At 32.8% G+C, this 16934-nt stretch overlaps 1 protein-coding gene across 2 annotated transcripts in view; it reads right to left on the bottom strand.

Moving 5' to 3' along the window:
* Nucleotides 1-328: 328 nt before the first annotated feature.
* LOC113391955 (heterogeneous nuclear ribonucleoprotein L) overlaps nucleotides 329-16934 on the bottom strand; it is a 385528-nt gene continuing 368922 nt past the window's right edge. The window contains exons 7-16 of one of the 2 annotated variants that reach the window (XM_064219358.1): nucleotides 13068-13154; nucleotides 10390-10469; nucleotides 9742-9837; nucleotides 9118-9228; nucleotides 8704-8825; nucleotides 7640-7790; nucleotides 7231-7349; nucleotides 6624-6712; nucleotides 5655-5808; nucleotides 329-3361 (exon numbers count right to left, since the gene is read on the bottom strand). In XM_064219358.1, the coding sequence (XP_064075428.1) occupies nucleotides 3358-3361; nucleotides 5655-5808; nucleotides 6624-6712; nucleotides 7231-7349; nucleotides 7640-7790; nucleotides 8704-8825; nucleotides 9118-9228; nucleotides 9742-9837; nucleotides 10390-10469; nucleotides 13068-13154 (1013 nt within the window). In that variant the 3' untranslated portion in view covers nucleotides 329-3357. The remainder of the gene's footprint in view (nucleotides 3362-5654; nucleotides 5809-6623; nucleotides 6713-7230; nucleotides 7350-7639; nucleotides 7791-8703; nucleotides 8826-9117; nucleotides 9229-9741; nucleotides 9838-10389; nucleotides 10470-13067; nucleotides 13155-16934) is intronic. The other variant, XM_064219359.1, reaches the window with a different exon arrangement.

Raw genomic sequence — 16934 nt, 5'->3', positions numbered from 1 at the left:
TAAAACATACTCGAAAATATACATTTGACTGTAAGTTGATATTATTTTTTTGAATAGAAAATGTAATTTAATACTTTTGCATATTTCTTAAGAAAAAATATTATAGTTATCATATTGTGACGCGAATAATTTAAAATTGTTTATGGTTTATGATTGTATGGTTATCTGTAGCAAAATTTATAGCGGAAGTAAAATAGCGAAGGCGGGAACGATATTTTAGCGGGAAATATAAAAAAGGTAAGGGCCATAAGTAAAAAGTTTATACTACTTTTTGAAGCTATTGACTCTGTATTTTGGCTTTAATAAACTATTATTAAAAAAACACAGATCAATCAAAAACATGTTTATTTCTATACAATTTACATCATTTCGCGTCGTACGTGCAGCGTCCTAACATTAAATATAATTTATTACAGACTTTACAATAAAACTAAGAGAAATATATTTCATAACGAAACAATTTAATATGTACATTTAAACTTAACTCTTTTATCTTCACACTTTATACATTTATGAATTTTTGGTGCGAAAAAAAATTACGACATAAGCTTGCGACATTATAACAATTTTTATAAAATTTGTATATATATAATATATATTTGAGCAATCATAATAATGGCACGTCGTAATAATGTGAATGTATGATAAATATATTTCATTTAAATTTTAAAATGTATCTCAACTAAAGTTTATTGTCGTCCATAAAAGGAATATTATCATTGTTTCGAGTAACAAAAAACATCAACAATTAAAAAAAAAAACAACAATCTATACTTTTATACTTTTTCAAATATAGAATATATTAAAAAACAATTGAGTGAGTGAAGACTATTTGTTTACAAAATATAAACGTATAATGTTAGTTAATTACTATAGACAAATAAATAGTATTGTTATTTTTGATATTTAAGGAAATTTTTAGGTTAATTTGAATGATAAATTAAAATAGGAGAATAAAGTGATCAGTTGCGTTTTGTATTCCTTGTTTGTTGTAGAATGTTGTATCCATTGAGGCCTGAGGGTTTAGAATGTTCTGGTTGTGTTTAAATGAAAGAAGTTTGTTGTGTTGACATGTATTTAATGTTTACGATGTAACTACAAGTACCTAATATCAATGTAATGTCTAGAAATAAGAAACAAGAACTAAATATAATCGTTACATTATCTTAAAATATGTAAAAGGCTAGAGTGCGGTATTTTTTATGTATGTTTTTTATATTTTCACTTTTCAGTTCCGACAGTTCGTGCTGTGTGTCGCATACAAGTGTTGTGAATTTATTACAGTTTATTTTGAGCGTGATTTTTCAAAATGGCATCATTTATAAAGTTTTATTAACGTATTTTAAATAGATTATGTTTTGTCTTTATCATTTCAGACATTTAATTTGAGAGTAATATACAGTGTCCGATCTTTATGCATACAATCTCTAAGCTCAGCTTATTTGATAAAAAATCTAAAATATTGCTATCTCTTTTTCCCATGTAAGGTTGAAAAAGATAGCAAGAATCTAGTCTTGTCAAATTAATTTCGTTTAGAAATTGTACGCAATAAATTGAACACATTTTTTTAATACGTTAAAAAACATTTACAAATAAATAAGCCATGGTATATTTTTTTATTTGCTTGTGGATGTTATTTCTCAGGAGTTGTTTGATTCGCTAACATTATGTTTCTCATACAATATTTCATAGCACTTATTATAAAAAATATTACAGACAACGTAATTACTTTCCTTATATACATCAAACACAAAACATAGTAAGCTATCACGACACCAATGTCCTAATACTAAAACATTTATTTTTTTTTCAAATTTGAAAATATTTCTAGAGAAAAAGATATGCATCTATTTACCTGATAACAATGGTTTTAATCAGCTATTAAAGGGACTATTACTTTTTTTTTTTATTTTGCCAGCTATACAACTGTTTACGGTATAACAGATAAAAAATATTTTTAAATTAAATTAATTCCTTTCAAAGTTTTTGATTGTTAGTTTAATCAAACAGTTAAAAGACACAGTCATATCATAAACAGCAATATAGACAAGCTACCACACTTCACACCATACAAATCTATTCTAAGTACGAACAAAAAGACAGCGTGATTATGGTACCATTTGGTGTTCGTGTATTGACGATCTAATTATAAAAACCGGTTCAAAATTTGCAGCAAAATCCACTTTCGAAATATTTCCCACAGTTCACTTAACATCAAAACACCGCCTGCAAAGTTTGAACGATGAATTATTGTGCAGGCATTCTTAATTTATTCCAATCGTCACATTTTTATAATTTTTAAGAAAAATTTATAGAAAATCTGTTACGGTTCATAATTTTTTTTCCACTAGTCGAATATAATTGACATTGCAATGACACTTACTACTAGCCTAAAGAGTGCTAAACTATTCTTATAATTACACATTTTGGTTCTTAAAACGGATCAGGTTAAACGGATCGTCGACCCGCCACACTAGTGACGTCAGAACGTGCGTACAGCAAAACATGCACACTCCAAGCCTATTAATAAAAATGAAAAATAAAACTCAAATAATCTACCTCATACCACATTTTTATTTCTTGTACAATTCACAACTGCCAAGTTATCGTACAACCGAATAAAATATTACAAAATACGTTTTAAATCATAATATAAAGTTTTTTTTTTTTTTTTATTACAAACAAAAAGAAAATCTACATCTTTATACGACATTGCGCACATACGAAATCACAAATTAATAATTCTATTGATTATCGTCACACTAAATGGGCGAAACGGTGTCATTTTCAAAACTCGATATTATATATTAGTCATTTAGAAGTTACAGTCGAATGTATTGAGAACAACGTTTGAAAATGTCACCGTTTAGTAACGACAATAAACTAAAACTAGTATTAATTAATAAATGGGAATAATGCTTATTAAAACTAAATCGCTCGCTACGTAAAACGAAATGCGTTTGCATTTAACGGGTAACCCCAAAACAAAACATAAGAAAAAAAATAAAATAATATATATAATGGAAATGTAATCATGTGTTATTTGAAACAAATTGTTATAGTGTCTAATATTATATTAACTATCTGTTAATGTCTTTATGAGTGAACTAGATCACAAATTATAATATAAAGGAATTATAAATGTTGCCATCGCTAAAAATTATCCTTCAGTCGTTATTGTAATGTGGATCCGAAAATTTGTAATTTAAATGTTCTTTTTTTTTTTGTTTTTATAATTAAGCAATGGCAATCCCCATGTTATCCCCATTCCCCTTGCACTCGTAGTGGTGTGCCTGTGTGTGTCTGTGTGCCGTCCGTCTTGATATGTGTGTTTGTGTGTTCGCCGCCACATCGCCGTTAGCTAGAAGCAAATATTTTTTCTGTGAGTTTGCATGTTTCAAACATAGCGGTACAGACGAAAAAGTCGATAACGTAAGTTTGTCACTTCCCACAGTAAATAAAGGATTTTAATTTTGTGTATCAAACAAACACTTTTTCTTTCCAAATTTTTGTTTTGTTGAATCTCAAAACATTTACATATTCATAGTAAATATTTTTAGTTATGACTTATATTTATTTTCGTCTATATCGCGTATGTAAGTATAATATTGTCTGTAATAGTAATTGACTAGTGAGTGAAAAAAATATGAAAACGAAAAGACTATGTAAATTGAAAATTAAAAATAAAATAAAGAAAGAGCAAAAATTGCCTCAGACTCTTGTAAAAGACATGTAGTTACCAAATACAATTATAATCTAAATTTTATTTGTCATTTTGATATGTAGGTGACTTAAGCTTTTACACAACACACAGTTAAACCATAGAGAGGCCATAGACTAAACGGTGTAAAGTTCGAAATATATAAAAAAAAAAATATATATATCTGTGCCGGTATTTTATATAAAATTTTAGCGCTAACTACTTTAAAATAAATCATTTAGATGTGAAAATTGTAAAGTTTCCATTTCACTGTTCAGTGAAACATCACTAACGCATATCAAATCACTTCACGAAATCCACGCGTTTGATATTTCGTCAGACACTACAAAAAATAAATGAAATATTTCGAACGATAAACCATTATACATAATCCAAATTGACATAGGTAATCCTGACGTGATCAGCGAATGTACAGTCGAGCACGACTAGTCTAATCTATATTACATTAATACTACAAAATATTTAGCATTTTAAGTACAAATCTAAATTTGTTAAGCCTTATAAAGCAATTAGACGAACGTCACAAAATATACGACAGTAGTGCACGACTATACATACATATATATATAATATACCTTATATATTTATCTACATAATTTTAGACCTGAAAATTGACTTTGCAGTCACAATCGATTATTATGTCAGATATGTAATTCAATATACATTTTGTTTCATTAGAAAAAGCGTTCAAGGATTTCTGTTGATAAAATCGAACCGCTTAAGATTTATTCAACAAAATCATATAATAAAATTTTAACTTTATACACATAAATGTTTGTATATAACTATTTTAATACATAACGGTTCAAATAATTGATGTCCAATTTAAAATCGCGAGCGATCTAATAGCCAACTCTTAATAATCTAAGGCATTTTCTAAGACTGAACGAGTGCGATATCAGCCTTAAACGACAATAAAATAATATTTCAATGACACTTGAGTACTTGATTGTACATTTACGAACTATAGACAACAAAAAAAGAACAAAAACATTACAACTTTTAAATTATGTACAATTTTCTATTAACATTTAAAAATGTTACTAACAATCTTTTAACACTTTGGCTAATATTTTTGGCTTAGACATACACGGAAAAGCTTAACTAAATTCAAAAAAAAAAAAAAAACGAATACGTCAAATGCTCTAGTGTCAGACGGTCAAAATATTATATAAACGTATACAGTTTAGGAAAGTGTACATTTTATATAAGAATATATAATTCGTTAAAACAATCAAGAGGGTATATATAGAAAAGATATCTATGTATACCTGTCAAAATTCTCGAGAAAAAAACGTTTTAAATTTAAATAAATAAAAATACTTCTTTTATTTAATTACATTAATATTTATATACATATAATCATTAAAATTTCATTATCTATCGCGTTTCAGACAAATGAGTCGATTTGTTTGAATTTTGACAAGCGAACATAGACAATAATGCTCTATGGTCCCTACTGTAAAAGGTTTAAAATATATGGAATAATATTTATTTAACATTTAAAATTTACGAATAAAACTTTCCAAAACGCCACTTCAATCAATTAAAAACAAATGTGTTTTATTTATTTCAAATCCATTTTATGATATATCTTAGGCCGGCATACCGCTAGCAGACAGAACATAATATATGTTATAGACATTTAAAAAATAACATCGACACACTACAGCTAGCTACTTACAAATTTGTGCAATCAAAGACTACATAATTTACACGAAAAAAAAAAAACAACCACCAACCATTTTGAGAGCTGGTAACATTTCTTTGGCATGACTGGCAACACTGCCTCGACACTCAATCGACTTAACATTGGTCCGACGCCTACACGATTCACATGTCTTTTTCAGTACTTTGCGTTATTTCTCTTTATTTTATTATTTTTCTCGAGATAATATTTTTACACATACAAACTAATAGAGACAGTTCTTACTAATAGTCCTGGTCGATGCCGTTGTCGTGGCCTTGTCGGTTGTTGTCTTGGTTCTGGTTGTGGTTCTGGTTCTTGGTCGGAGTCTGTCCCTTGCCCTGCCCGATCTGCCTCGACGAGGAGAAGCAGAGCTTCATAACGAACGGGAATTTTGCACCTGAAATGTTTACAAAATATTTTGTATATTTTGAATCCCCGCATTCGAAGATATTCTTATGATCTGATATTCACAATAATTAGTAAATACCATTAATGATACAATGATCGGTTATCGTCTCTCCGGTTAAGGGTAGTTATTACTTCAATACCGGTGGGTGGAACGCCTGCCTGAGTCTCTTCCAACACGTGTAAGTTTCAGTCTTTAAGATTTTAATCGAACGTGAGATAAATTTTTTTTTATGCCATTTGTTGGCGGACGAGCATATGGGCCATCTGATGGTAAGTGGTCACCATCGTCCATAGACATTAGCGCTGTAAGAAATATTAACCATTCCTTACATCACCTATGCGCCACCAACCTTGGGAACTAAGATGTTATGTCCCTTGTGCCTGTGATTACACTGGCTCACTCACCCTTCTAACCGGAACACAACAATACAGAGTACTGTTATTTGGCGGTAGAATATCTGATGAGTGGGTGGTACCTACCCAGACGGGCTTGCACAAAGCCCTGTCACCAAGTAAATAATTAATAATTTCTTGCTGATGAACTTTTAAATTAATTATAGAAGATTATATTGAAATAAGTACCGGTGTAATGTAGATTCTACCGAGAAGAACCGGTCCGCAAATCAGTAGTTACACTGTCTCTTGTGTCAAACAATAAATACGATGATATAATCTATCTATCCATCGATTAGGTAAGTATTATCTGTTTCAATAGAACGCATGTAAACATAAATTAAGAAAATGATAGTTTTAGCATCGTCGCACGTTAACATATTACGATAAGACGGTAAGTAAGAAAGCTACCTGGGTGTTGTATGGTCGCGTGATTGCACGCCATAATGGCCATCACCGACTGAGATATGTTCTGGAACTCCATCAAACCCGACGATGATCTGAAATCGATCATTGTTATGACACATTAGACATGGAAGAAGCTAGCAAGGAAATCGAGCATTTAGCACGTCTGTTTAGATGGACTTATTTAGGTAACCCATGGGTTACCAAGAAATCACCCATAAACATGGGCCCTACATATACAGCTCACTCACTCTTTAAACATATATATATATATTTTAACGTAGGTTAGCCTGTATGTATATTATCCATACTAATATTAGAAATGCGAAAGTATCTTTGTCTGTCTGTTACGATTTCACGGCTAAGTCACTGAACCGAATTTGTTAAAATTTTGAGTAAAGCAAGCTTGAATCCCAAGGAAAGATACAGATACTATTTATACTCAAAACCTGTGACCAAAGCACTTTCTTAACCAAAAACCCTCTTTAAAATAAATGATTAAAAAACCCATGACCACCTAAGCGTGGGCACCAAGCTATGGGAAAAGTAGAGGGCGAATAGATCAATCACGTCTTAAATATTAAAGCAGGTATAAAAATGTGAATCGTGTCACCTTTCGCTCTTCAGCGGGAACTTGGAGATGGTATGAGGAGGCGTCACTCCGTAGTCCTGGAATACCTGTAACAGCTGTTCGTCCGACACATCGGGCGGCGTGTTGAAGAAATGCAGAACCTGTCAATGAGTTGAAAGCGTTAAGCATGTTAAGCTTCTACAAAGGGTCTCGACATTATTTCATTAAATGGCAACACTTGCTTACTGTCTGGTCAAAAATGTACCGTTAGAAAAACAATACCACCAACGAAAGAAATTCATCAGCATTAATGTTTTAATCCAACATTTTCAGAGTTGGTTGGTAAGATATGTTTATATTTTCATATGAAATATTTGTTTAGTAAAATAGAGTTCAATCAAATTTTTCAAACGTAAGAAACATATAGGTAATTAAGGTTAATCTGCCTAACCTTGGACGGAGGCTGTATCCTGTTCTTGTGTATGGAGGCGGGCGTCAAGAAACGGTTGTTTTTGTTGCCGACGTAGTCTTTGAACGAGGGACTCTTGTCTGGTAGGGGGTAAGGGTTCATTACTTCCGATAGGTACGCCTGTTTTGAGAAACTGTAACAGAAAACAAATCATTGGATTTCCCGAAACACTTCGCTGTACGCCACGTGAAAAGTATTCAAATAAACAAACTTGGTAATAAAAGCAAGTAACCCAAATATCACAGTTGATCACCTCCTCCTCTTGTGAAGTATGTTTGGAACTTATTGCTCCAATGCCGGTAGATAGATAAACGTGTGGGGGTTTCATGGGACACATGCATTTCCTTTTATGATGTTCATTAATATTTCCATTATAGGAAACAATCACATCAAAGATCATTTGTGTTTGCCCAAGTTTAACACTGTTATCTTCGGATATTATTGAATTCACGTGTTATAGCTAATTTAATTACTTACTTTTATACTTTATTGTACACCGCATGGAGAAAATAAAAAAATACAACATGAATCCATCCTCAAAAGAGGAGGTGTACAATTTTGGCGACCTTATCGCTACATAGCGATCTCTTCCAGGCAACCAACAACCATCGTAGCTACTGCACGTCTCGGCTCGTACGTAGAGGACTGTGACTGTTTATTGTTTCATTTGGCAATCCAACAGTGTTACAATATCTTATAAAATTTAACAATATAATGCAAAAATTATAACCAAAAAGGATTACACTATTATAACATGAATTCGAAAAGCAGTTACAATATGAAGATTTTATACTAGTTATTTATAAAAGTTAAACAATTTGTGATAGGTAAAGGTACTGTTCATAAACTGTATGTTTGTGAAATTGTGTGTGTGTGTCATTATTGAGTAAGCTAGCCTAACATTTGCTTTTTATTGCTTTTTTAAACGCTCCTTTAGGTAAATTAAATAAATCTATGTCAGCATAAAATTTATTGTATGTTTTAACCGAACGATTTAAAACTGAGTGTTGTGCATAGTTCGTATTCGTATCTGTTGGCATACTTACGCGAGTGTGAGTGTGTAGTCGCCGACGGTGACGTTGTTGAGGTTTTGAACACATCGCTCGACGGACACTCCGTCACCCATTTGAACCATCGCCGTGCCTTCCTTCGTTTTGAGGAACTTTATCTGTTGGACGAAGAACACGAGTGCTTATTTGCAATCGCCCAAAGCGATCGAACATTACATAATACTTCTATTGATATTTTATTTTATCAATATCGGAATGAAAATATAATATTGTATAAACAATATCTATAATTTTTTCAAATTTGTTTTGGTCCCTGTGTGAATTTTAATGGAATCAAGCGTGAACGTGTGAGCGTGTATCTGTGTGTGTAAATCAAAATAATATTAACATTTATTTTACGTTGTGTTTGTGTGGGTGAGCGTGTGCGTGTGTGTGTGTGTTTCAACTTACTCTCACAACATTTCCGTATAAACAGCAAAGGTTGAACAATCGATCAGCGTTGACCGTATTCGGGTCCAACCCGTATACCATCATCACTGCTCCTTGTTGAGGGGGACCACCCTGAAATTAAGCGATTACATTAAACTTATACATAAAGCCATATTAACAATGTCCCGGACGTAAGTAAGATCGAAAATATTGGAAAATTAAAATCGACATTTACATACTGACATAAATTAAAAATTTTTAATTCTCCTTTCGAATAAAAAATATTAGTTTTTTTAAAAAGTATTAATAAAGTTAACAAAGTCGATCGAAGATAGACACGAATACAACTCCACCTTAAAATTTAGAACCATCGTAGAAGCCATTTTCTAGGAATTATTATTTTATATAAAAGAAAATTGCTAATTGAATGGCTCTGCGGAGCTATTCTGTAAGAACTCATTTCGTATCAAACCCGTGAAATGTCATAAGTGACTTACGATGATATGCGATTTTGATACTTGTATCCTTTAGAACTTATAATTACATTAGTAATTAATCACTTTCTGACATAGCACCGTGTTGTTCGACAAGTTTTGATTCCTTACGTTTTTTAATCAAGTAGAGGTATTTCTTTAATTCGCTTACCTGATTCTGTGGTGGCATTGGCGGGTGGTGCATCGGAGGAGGTGGTACGAAGCCTTCACCACCGTAGCCTTCTGGACCGTAACCGCGACCATCTCGCTGTTAAAAGTATTACATAAGCATCATAATGTACCAATACTTTTTTCGAATAGGTTCTTACAAAGCACTTATGAATCGTCAATTTACAATTATATTTCTATCTATTCGATCGATTTATCGAGAACAACATCAATTAAATATTAAATATTGCTCGAGAAACAAAAACCTTTTGCATGAGCTATCGTTTAGTACTAATTTTTCTGTTTATTTTAACTTCAAATAACAACAATTAACTTACGAGACTTCGGACAATACATTATAATAGTAAAAAATACAATTAGAATGTTTTTTTTTTTTTTGTTTTCTTTAAACAGCCTTTACTAATTACTCAAATACCATCCTCGATATTCTAGAGTTAAGGCTTAAACTTCAAGATATATATATAAATAGATTTAGAGCGACATAATACTTCATTGGCGATTTAGGGTGCAACTTCAATATGTTTTTTCAGATCACTGCGCGCGCATCACATAAATTCACTCTTATATTTTTTTCATAACGTGTCAAAAGGAGTATAATTAAAAAAAAAAGGAGCAGTCGAGTGCAACTAACCGGGTGATGCGGTGGCGGGGGACCATGTCTATCTTTCATCATTCCCGGAGGCGGTGGACCTCCACTACCGAAGTCCATATCTGAAAAAAAAAACAAAAACAAAACAAATTAAATAAAAATGAATACTATCTCGCAATACGAAACCAAATCGAATCCCTTTCAAAAATAAACGTCACAATAATCGAGAGATCGTCTCGTGAAGATATAAATATACATTAAACGTGTGAAGCGAAATCACTAAATCTTGAAGATCTATAGGCGAAGTTTTAATACAAAACGTACGCTTAAACAAAACAGTCGAAGCGGTTAAAAATAATCAAGACCGCACTAAATAACATCAAATAAAACTATGTATATATCTTCAATACGATCAATATATTCCGGTTAATATCTACAACAACATTGAGAAGAAATTAACAAGCCATTACACAGACGTTATGCATTGCATAACATCGCATCGCATCGCATCGCATCGCATTGTTAGCATTGCATATTCATACATCTTTATTACCACGACATAATTTCTTCGAGTCCGACGAACAGGTTCATTCATTTCATTCAAATCAGTTAAAGCGTGTTCGATCAACAAACAAATTAACATACAAAACTTTCGCTTTTCATTGTATAATTTATTCAAATCAAAACATCCAATTAGTTTAAACAAATTGTTACAACCATAATGCTTTTAATCGCTCGTAGTCAATCGACGAAATGCATTTACATAAATAAGCGCTTGAACCTTAAATACCCTTCGTTTATTTAAAGCTTTTGGGGACATAAAGGATTTCAGGCCGCCGGTATACTTTGAAAGTTGTAATTCTCGAAGCGATTAAATTCTAAAATCAAATTAATAGATGTATTCAAAATGTTAACGTCAAAAATGTTGCTAGTATAATTCATCTTCGCTATTAAAAACAGAATTTTCTTTAAAAAATTTGTATAATCTCCACTGACTTTGGCTGTTCCTTTGTCGTTTCTATCTTTATTTCCATTGAGTTTATTTTTGATGCGCCGGATTTATGTTATTATTTTCAGACCGTATGTTTAAAGTTCAAACCGTTTAGAGCAGTGGTTCTTAATCTATTGATATCCGGCGGATTTTAAATTTAATTAACGTGCAACATTTTTGAACGACGTTTTTTCATGGAACACTAATGTCCTCATGGACTACGAGTATTCTAAGTTTATGGATTAATAGTCACTGGTTCAAAGGTATGATAGCCAATCTTTTCATTTTGAGGAATCGTTCTCTTCAGGTGAAGAGATTTCTTGGGAGAGGCTTATGTTCAGCTTCGGCTAAACAGCGAACACAGGCTGATGACGATTAAATTCAATTCAATTCTTAGTTTAATGGCTTTTAGTTGTGCCGACAGGGGATGACGATTAAAGGGATTTCAAACATTATGAAACATCATGTAGGAACACGTCTATACCTACTATTTTGCAAATTTAATAACTCTAGCATCAACAAAAGAGGGTAGTCGAAGAAAGAAAATAATAGAAACAGAGTTGCCAGTGCTATTTACATTTTTTCCGGCTTTATAAAAATAAATAAAACGACGAAACTAGCGATAAGCGTATACAGCACTCAAACGGATTATAAATAAACCTACAGAATTTTAAACGCATGATGGTAACTATTCCAAATTCTGGCAACCCCGAGCAACAGTGTTATAAACGTGCGTCAATACGTTTTAGAGATACACAGAGCAAGGAAACGTACACACATGCAGAGGATAGGTTTATAGAAATGAAAGTCTGTTATTGCGGAATGATTTATTGTGTTCATGTTATGTTTACAATATTATATGATAACAATAAACTATTGGTGATTGTCTGGAAGTTTACAATGTTTATATATCTAGCTGTAAATGAATTTAAGTTTAATTAAAATGGGTGTATTATACTGCTAAATGAAACGTAAGTAGTATGTTTAACATTATTATTATATGCTATTGTGGTTTCTTACATGTTTATTGATCGAAAAATGCTCTCTCGGATCGGGTCGGATATTTTAAGAAAACTAAAGTCCATGAAAGACTACGTCACCGAATAGTTTTAGTCTTTTCGATCGATCTTGTCGCGTAGGATTTCTTTCTGATCGGGTCACGAGAGTGAGAGAATTGAAAATGAAGCTGTGTTTGCACGCACACTTGTAAGCTATAACATATCCGGCGCAATTAGCTATTCTCCATGGAGAAAGTCCACTCCCATGGAAGGATATCACAAATATCGAGCATTCCTCGAAAAATAAGTCGTAAGTGAAACTGTAATAGTTTATAAGGTAAGTGATATAACCATTTATAATGGTGTACACGTTACATGTTTGTGTATTTTATAGTTTGTATAGTATAAACCGCTCCAAAACAAAAGCAGTCATGAATGGCGGTACAATAGTCCCTTCCCGATTCAATTAAACTTTTTTTTTATAAATAATTTAATTTTCAATATATAAATATAGTAATGTAATTAATTGTATGTCTTATGTACCACCGTTCAAGAAACAATTTAATTGACACGGCTTATAATCAAAGGTATACACAACAGCTACAGGGTTAATTACACACACAAACACACACTTCGAATTAGATACGAACGACTACGACGTAACGTCTGACACACTAGCATGTCGTCTATGTGTGAGTTAATAAAGTACACTTTACACTTGCGATACAAACCGTTCTGTTCACAAGACATCTGACTGTGCTGACTGCATGAGTCCTCGCTGCATGGTCTCGGCGCTTGTGAGGTCATTGTGGTCGGATCTGCCAATACTTCATAGTTACAGTTCAAAAACATAGAATTCACTTGAACATTTCCGAATGAAAATTTGTTTCTTCAACACAACAAATTCAGTCGAAACGTTTATTTCATAAATCCTTTCGGTGCGTGTTAATTGGTTGTACGAATAGTTTTATTTTGTTTTGAATGGCTGAAAAGTGTAGGGTTTAAATTTGTCGATAAGATGCTTCAACGAGTAACGTTGAAAATTGGATTTTTAGTAACTCACCGTTCCACGTTTCGTGTATTAAATCTTCAATAAAATGTTCGTGTATGTTTTAAACTCTTTGTTAAAGTACATGTACAAACGAGTATCAAATGTATTTTGACGTTTATATTTTGATTAATTAATGTGTACCGTTTAAATTTATTCAATCAGATTACGCATATGCGGACGTCCTGTCTCTTAACTTCGAACTGGCAAACTTGTTGAACACTTTGGTAACCGTTTTTCAGATATTCTTATCATGTAGTACTTTTTGCTCACGGCTCCGCTAACGTGTACGGGAATAGGTTGGTATGTACAGTTAGCATTACATTTTATTTTCACTTTGTCCCAAAAAAATAATACTACGAATATGCGTTTCGGATGATATAACATAATATATATAGTCCAAGCGTTCAGGATCAAAACTTCGACTTTTCCATCGATGGACGGCTTTTAATCCAATTACCTATGTGTTCGGGAAGTATCGAAGTCAAAACTACCGAAGAGATTCTTACGTTTTTATTAAGACGATTCTCACATTTGTACATTCATAAATGAAATATCTGTGCGTGTGTTTACAAAATCGTTTTTTCTTTACTTATTATCAACTTACACTAAAACTCTTGAATCTAAAAAGATGTTTTGTATGAAAGTATTTATGTTTTGAAGTTAGTAACAAAGTTGGGTCGAGAGGCTAGTGAAGCTCAACGGTATTGTTTGTCTAAAATCGAATGCCCACCCCTAACTTGTATATTAATTGCAAGAATATACAATAATTTATTCAATAAGTATATGCAAATCAAAATTAAATAATATCTACTGACCAAATCATGACATTACGGAATGGAAGGAATACCTAGCGAAAGCGAAAAATTTAGTTCCGTCAGGGTATGAAATCTCTTAGACTTTTTTAGCATTATAACTCCAAAGTTCAAGAGTTTTAACTGCAAACAGGAAAACGATATAATTTCAAATTAGAAAAGAATACTTAAAATTAATATGCAGTCGAGAAGGTTTGAGAAGGTGGATCTTAAATAATAAATAAACGTGAAGATTACTGTTTAAGCCAAGGTGCTTGAGTTCCATGTGCTTAATTTGTGTTTATAACGTAGGTCTCATTAATTTTTCGGGTTAAACTTTGCCACGTGTTTGACCCCCCCCCCCCTCATATTACAGTAGATTGGTGAAATAAATTTCAAACAGGAGACCAGCTCTGGGACACTTTACTTTTACTTATTGGGACTGGCGATTAGGCCACCTGATTGGTGGTGGTGGAAGTGGTTCCCACCATCTATATATATTGGGGCTGTAAGACAACGTTTGGGAACTACGCTGTTATGTCCATTGTGTTAGACTGACTCACTCAACCTTTAATCCAGAACACAAAGAGACTAAGGTATTGCTGTTTGGCGGTAGAATATATTATGGTACCTACCCAGATGGACTTGCGTGGCACACAGACCTACCACCAAGTAAAACTATATATATGCATATCTCTCTATGCTTATCTGTAAGCGTTTTAGCACAGATTTCATTTTCGAGAGGCATAAATTTATGCTAATTAAATCGGTATATTCGAAATTGAATGGTATTTACGTCGCATTAATGCAGTGGACCGCAGCATCCAATATCGCGCGGGGCAGCTCGATCTCACTTAATTGTTTAAAAGCATAGTCGCGTGCCCGTGTAATTAATTGAAAGGCTTTCAATTAAATATACAATTAATTCGTAGGCTTTTCATTAGGTTTACTCGACGTTACGCGATGCAATTTTACACTCGCAGAGTTAACTTCGAGAATGGGGGAGGAAATCGGCGACTACGTTTTGGAAACGACTCGTCTCGGAATCGTTGGTAGACGCTATCGACTGTATGTTACCGTTAATAGTGAATGAAACATAGTCGTGCTTCGAAAGGCACATCCAGTAACCAAACATCGAACGATTGACTGCCATTATGTGAAGAATCTTTTTGTTCTCCCTCATTACGTTGGTGTGTTATGCCAGTGCTTCAATGTAAAATAAAACTACCCAGTTTAAAAAAATAAGTTATCGTTGCTACTTATAAAGGAAACTGAACTATGTATATTTGGATTTCTCTGTACGCTTAAAGTATATATGTTAAACTTTTATTTATAAGCTAACCGGTAAGTTCCTTTAAGTGAATGTTTGTAACATTCTTTTGGAATAAACATTTTTCAAACCTAATAGTGGATCGAAGAGTGTCGTTTGGGAGGGGAATAAGTTTTTGTAATCTGCCGTGCCGTGATTTTCCAGTGGTGTCAGCCAGTAGGAATAAAGACTGTGTTTATGGATACATGTAGATGTTACATGTAGAGCTCGAATGTTTGGCTAGTCACTTCTGAGATAGCTCGTCGTGCTCGATATTCGGTCTGCGGTATGTATATACATATATATATACATATATATATACAGCCCAGGGATACTTGAAAGATTAGATTAATAGAATACATTCTCAGTTGGATATATTTCACAAGGATTTGTGAAATATATCTCGTTTCCTAGATGGATGAAAACTAAACTGAAACTGAACTTCGAACAATCTCTAATATATTCTACGTACTTGATATGTGTTTATAATTTACACTGGCTCATTCTGCCTTCAAATCGCAACAGCACAACATTAAGTATTGCTTGTGTTTGGCGCTAGAATATATCAGTGTATCTAATGATGGGCTTGCACAAAGCCCGCCGAGTAAAATCATAATGTATGCCCTTAGAAAACAGTACCAAAACAAACATTCCAAACAGATGCTAACTTGATTTCAATAAATAACTGATTGATCATCCGAAGAGACTCGAAATCTTACGCCCCACCCGTCCCCCCTCTGTTATTCGGCGATTATGTTAATACCATCAAGCTGGTTCAAATTGAATAACCACCGCTTTGAGCCTCGTTAAAATCACTAAATTGTTTTTATAAGAATACTGTCAATGATTGTTTTGAAGAAATTATTTATTATCCGCTCTCACGTCTGGCCGCTAAAATGGTTCTTCTAATTTTCTGACGGATCAAATGGACGATTCAACATTAAAAAAACGAAGAACTTACGTTATATATATTAATCATTAATATCGTTTATTTGTCCTAATAGCCAATAATATTATTCAAACACATCGAATTTACTTTAAAATACGTTGATTAAATGGTTATTATATAGTCAAAATATATGTCGTCTATTTCTTTCGAATTTGAAATCAACGGTGGCAGAGAAGGAGAGACATCCGTTTATAAATATAAGAAACAATATTTTTAATCCATAGGTAGGATAGGTGTCCATGATCTAATAGACTTCAGTATTGCATTTAATTATAGCCTGTGCCGATGGAAGAAGGAATAAAGATAAAAAACCTTGGATTAACATTTCTACGCAATTTGCTAATAGCTCTTCTATATTCTACACTAAAGACAGTTCTCGTCTACTGTATATATTTATTTGTAGTGCAACACTATTCCACTGAACTACTTGTATCAACTTTAATATTACTTTCAAAGTTCCAATAACAGCTCCGTCGACATTAATAACGCCATTTTTTC

The sequence above is a fragment of the Vanessa tameamea genome, chromosome 27 (genome assembly GCF_037043105.1).
Source record: "Vanessa tameamea isolate UH-Manoa-2023 chromosome 27, ilVanTame1 primary haplotype, whole genome shotgun sequence".
Lineage (NCBI taxonomy): Eukaryota > Metazoa > Arthropoda > Insecta > Lepidoptera > Nymphalidae > Vanessa > Vanessa tameamea.
The sequence above is the reverse complement of the archived record's forward strand: the minus strand, read 5'-3'. Positions and strand labels throughout refer to the sequence as shown.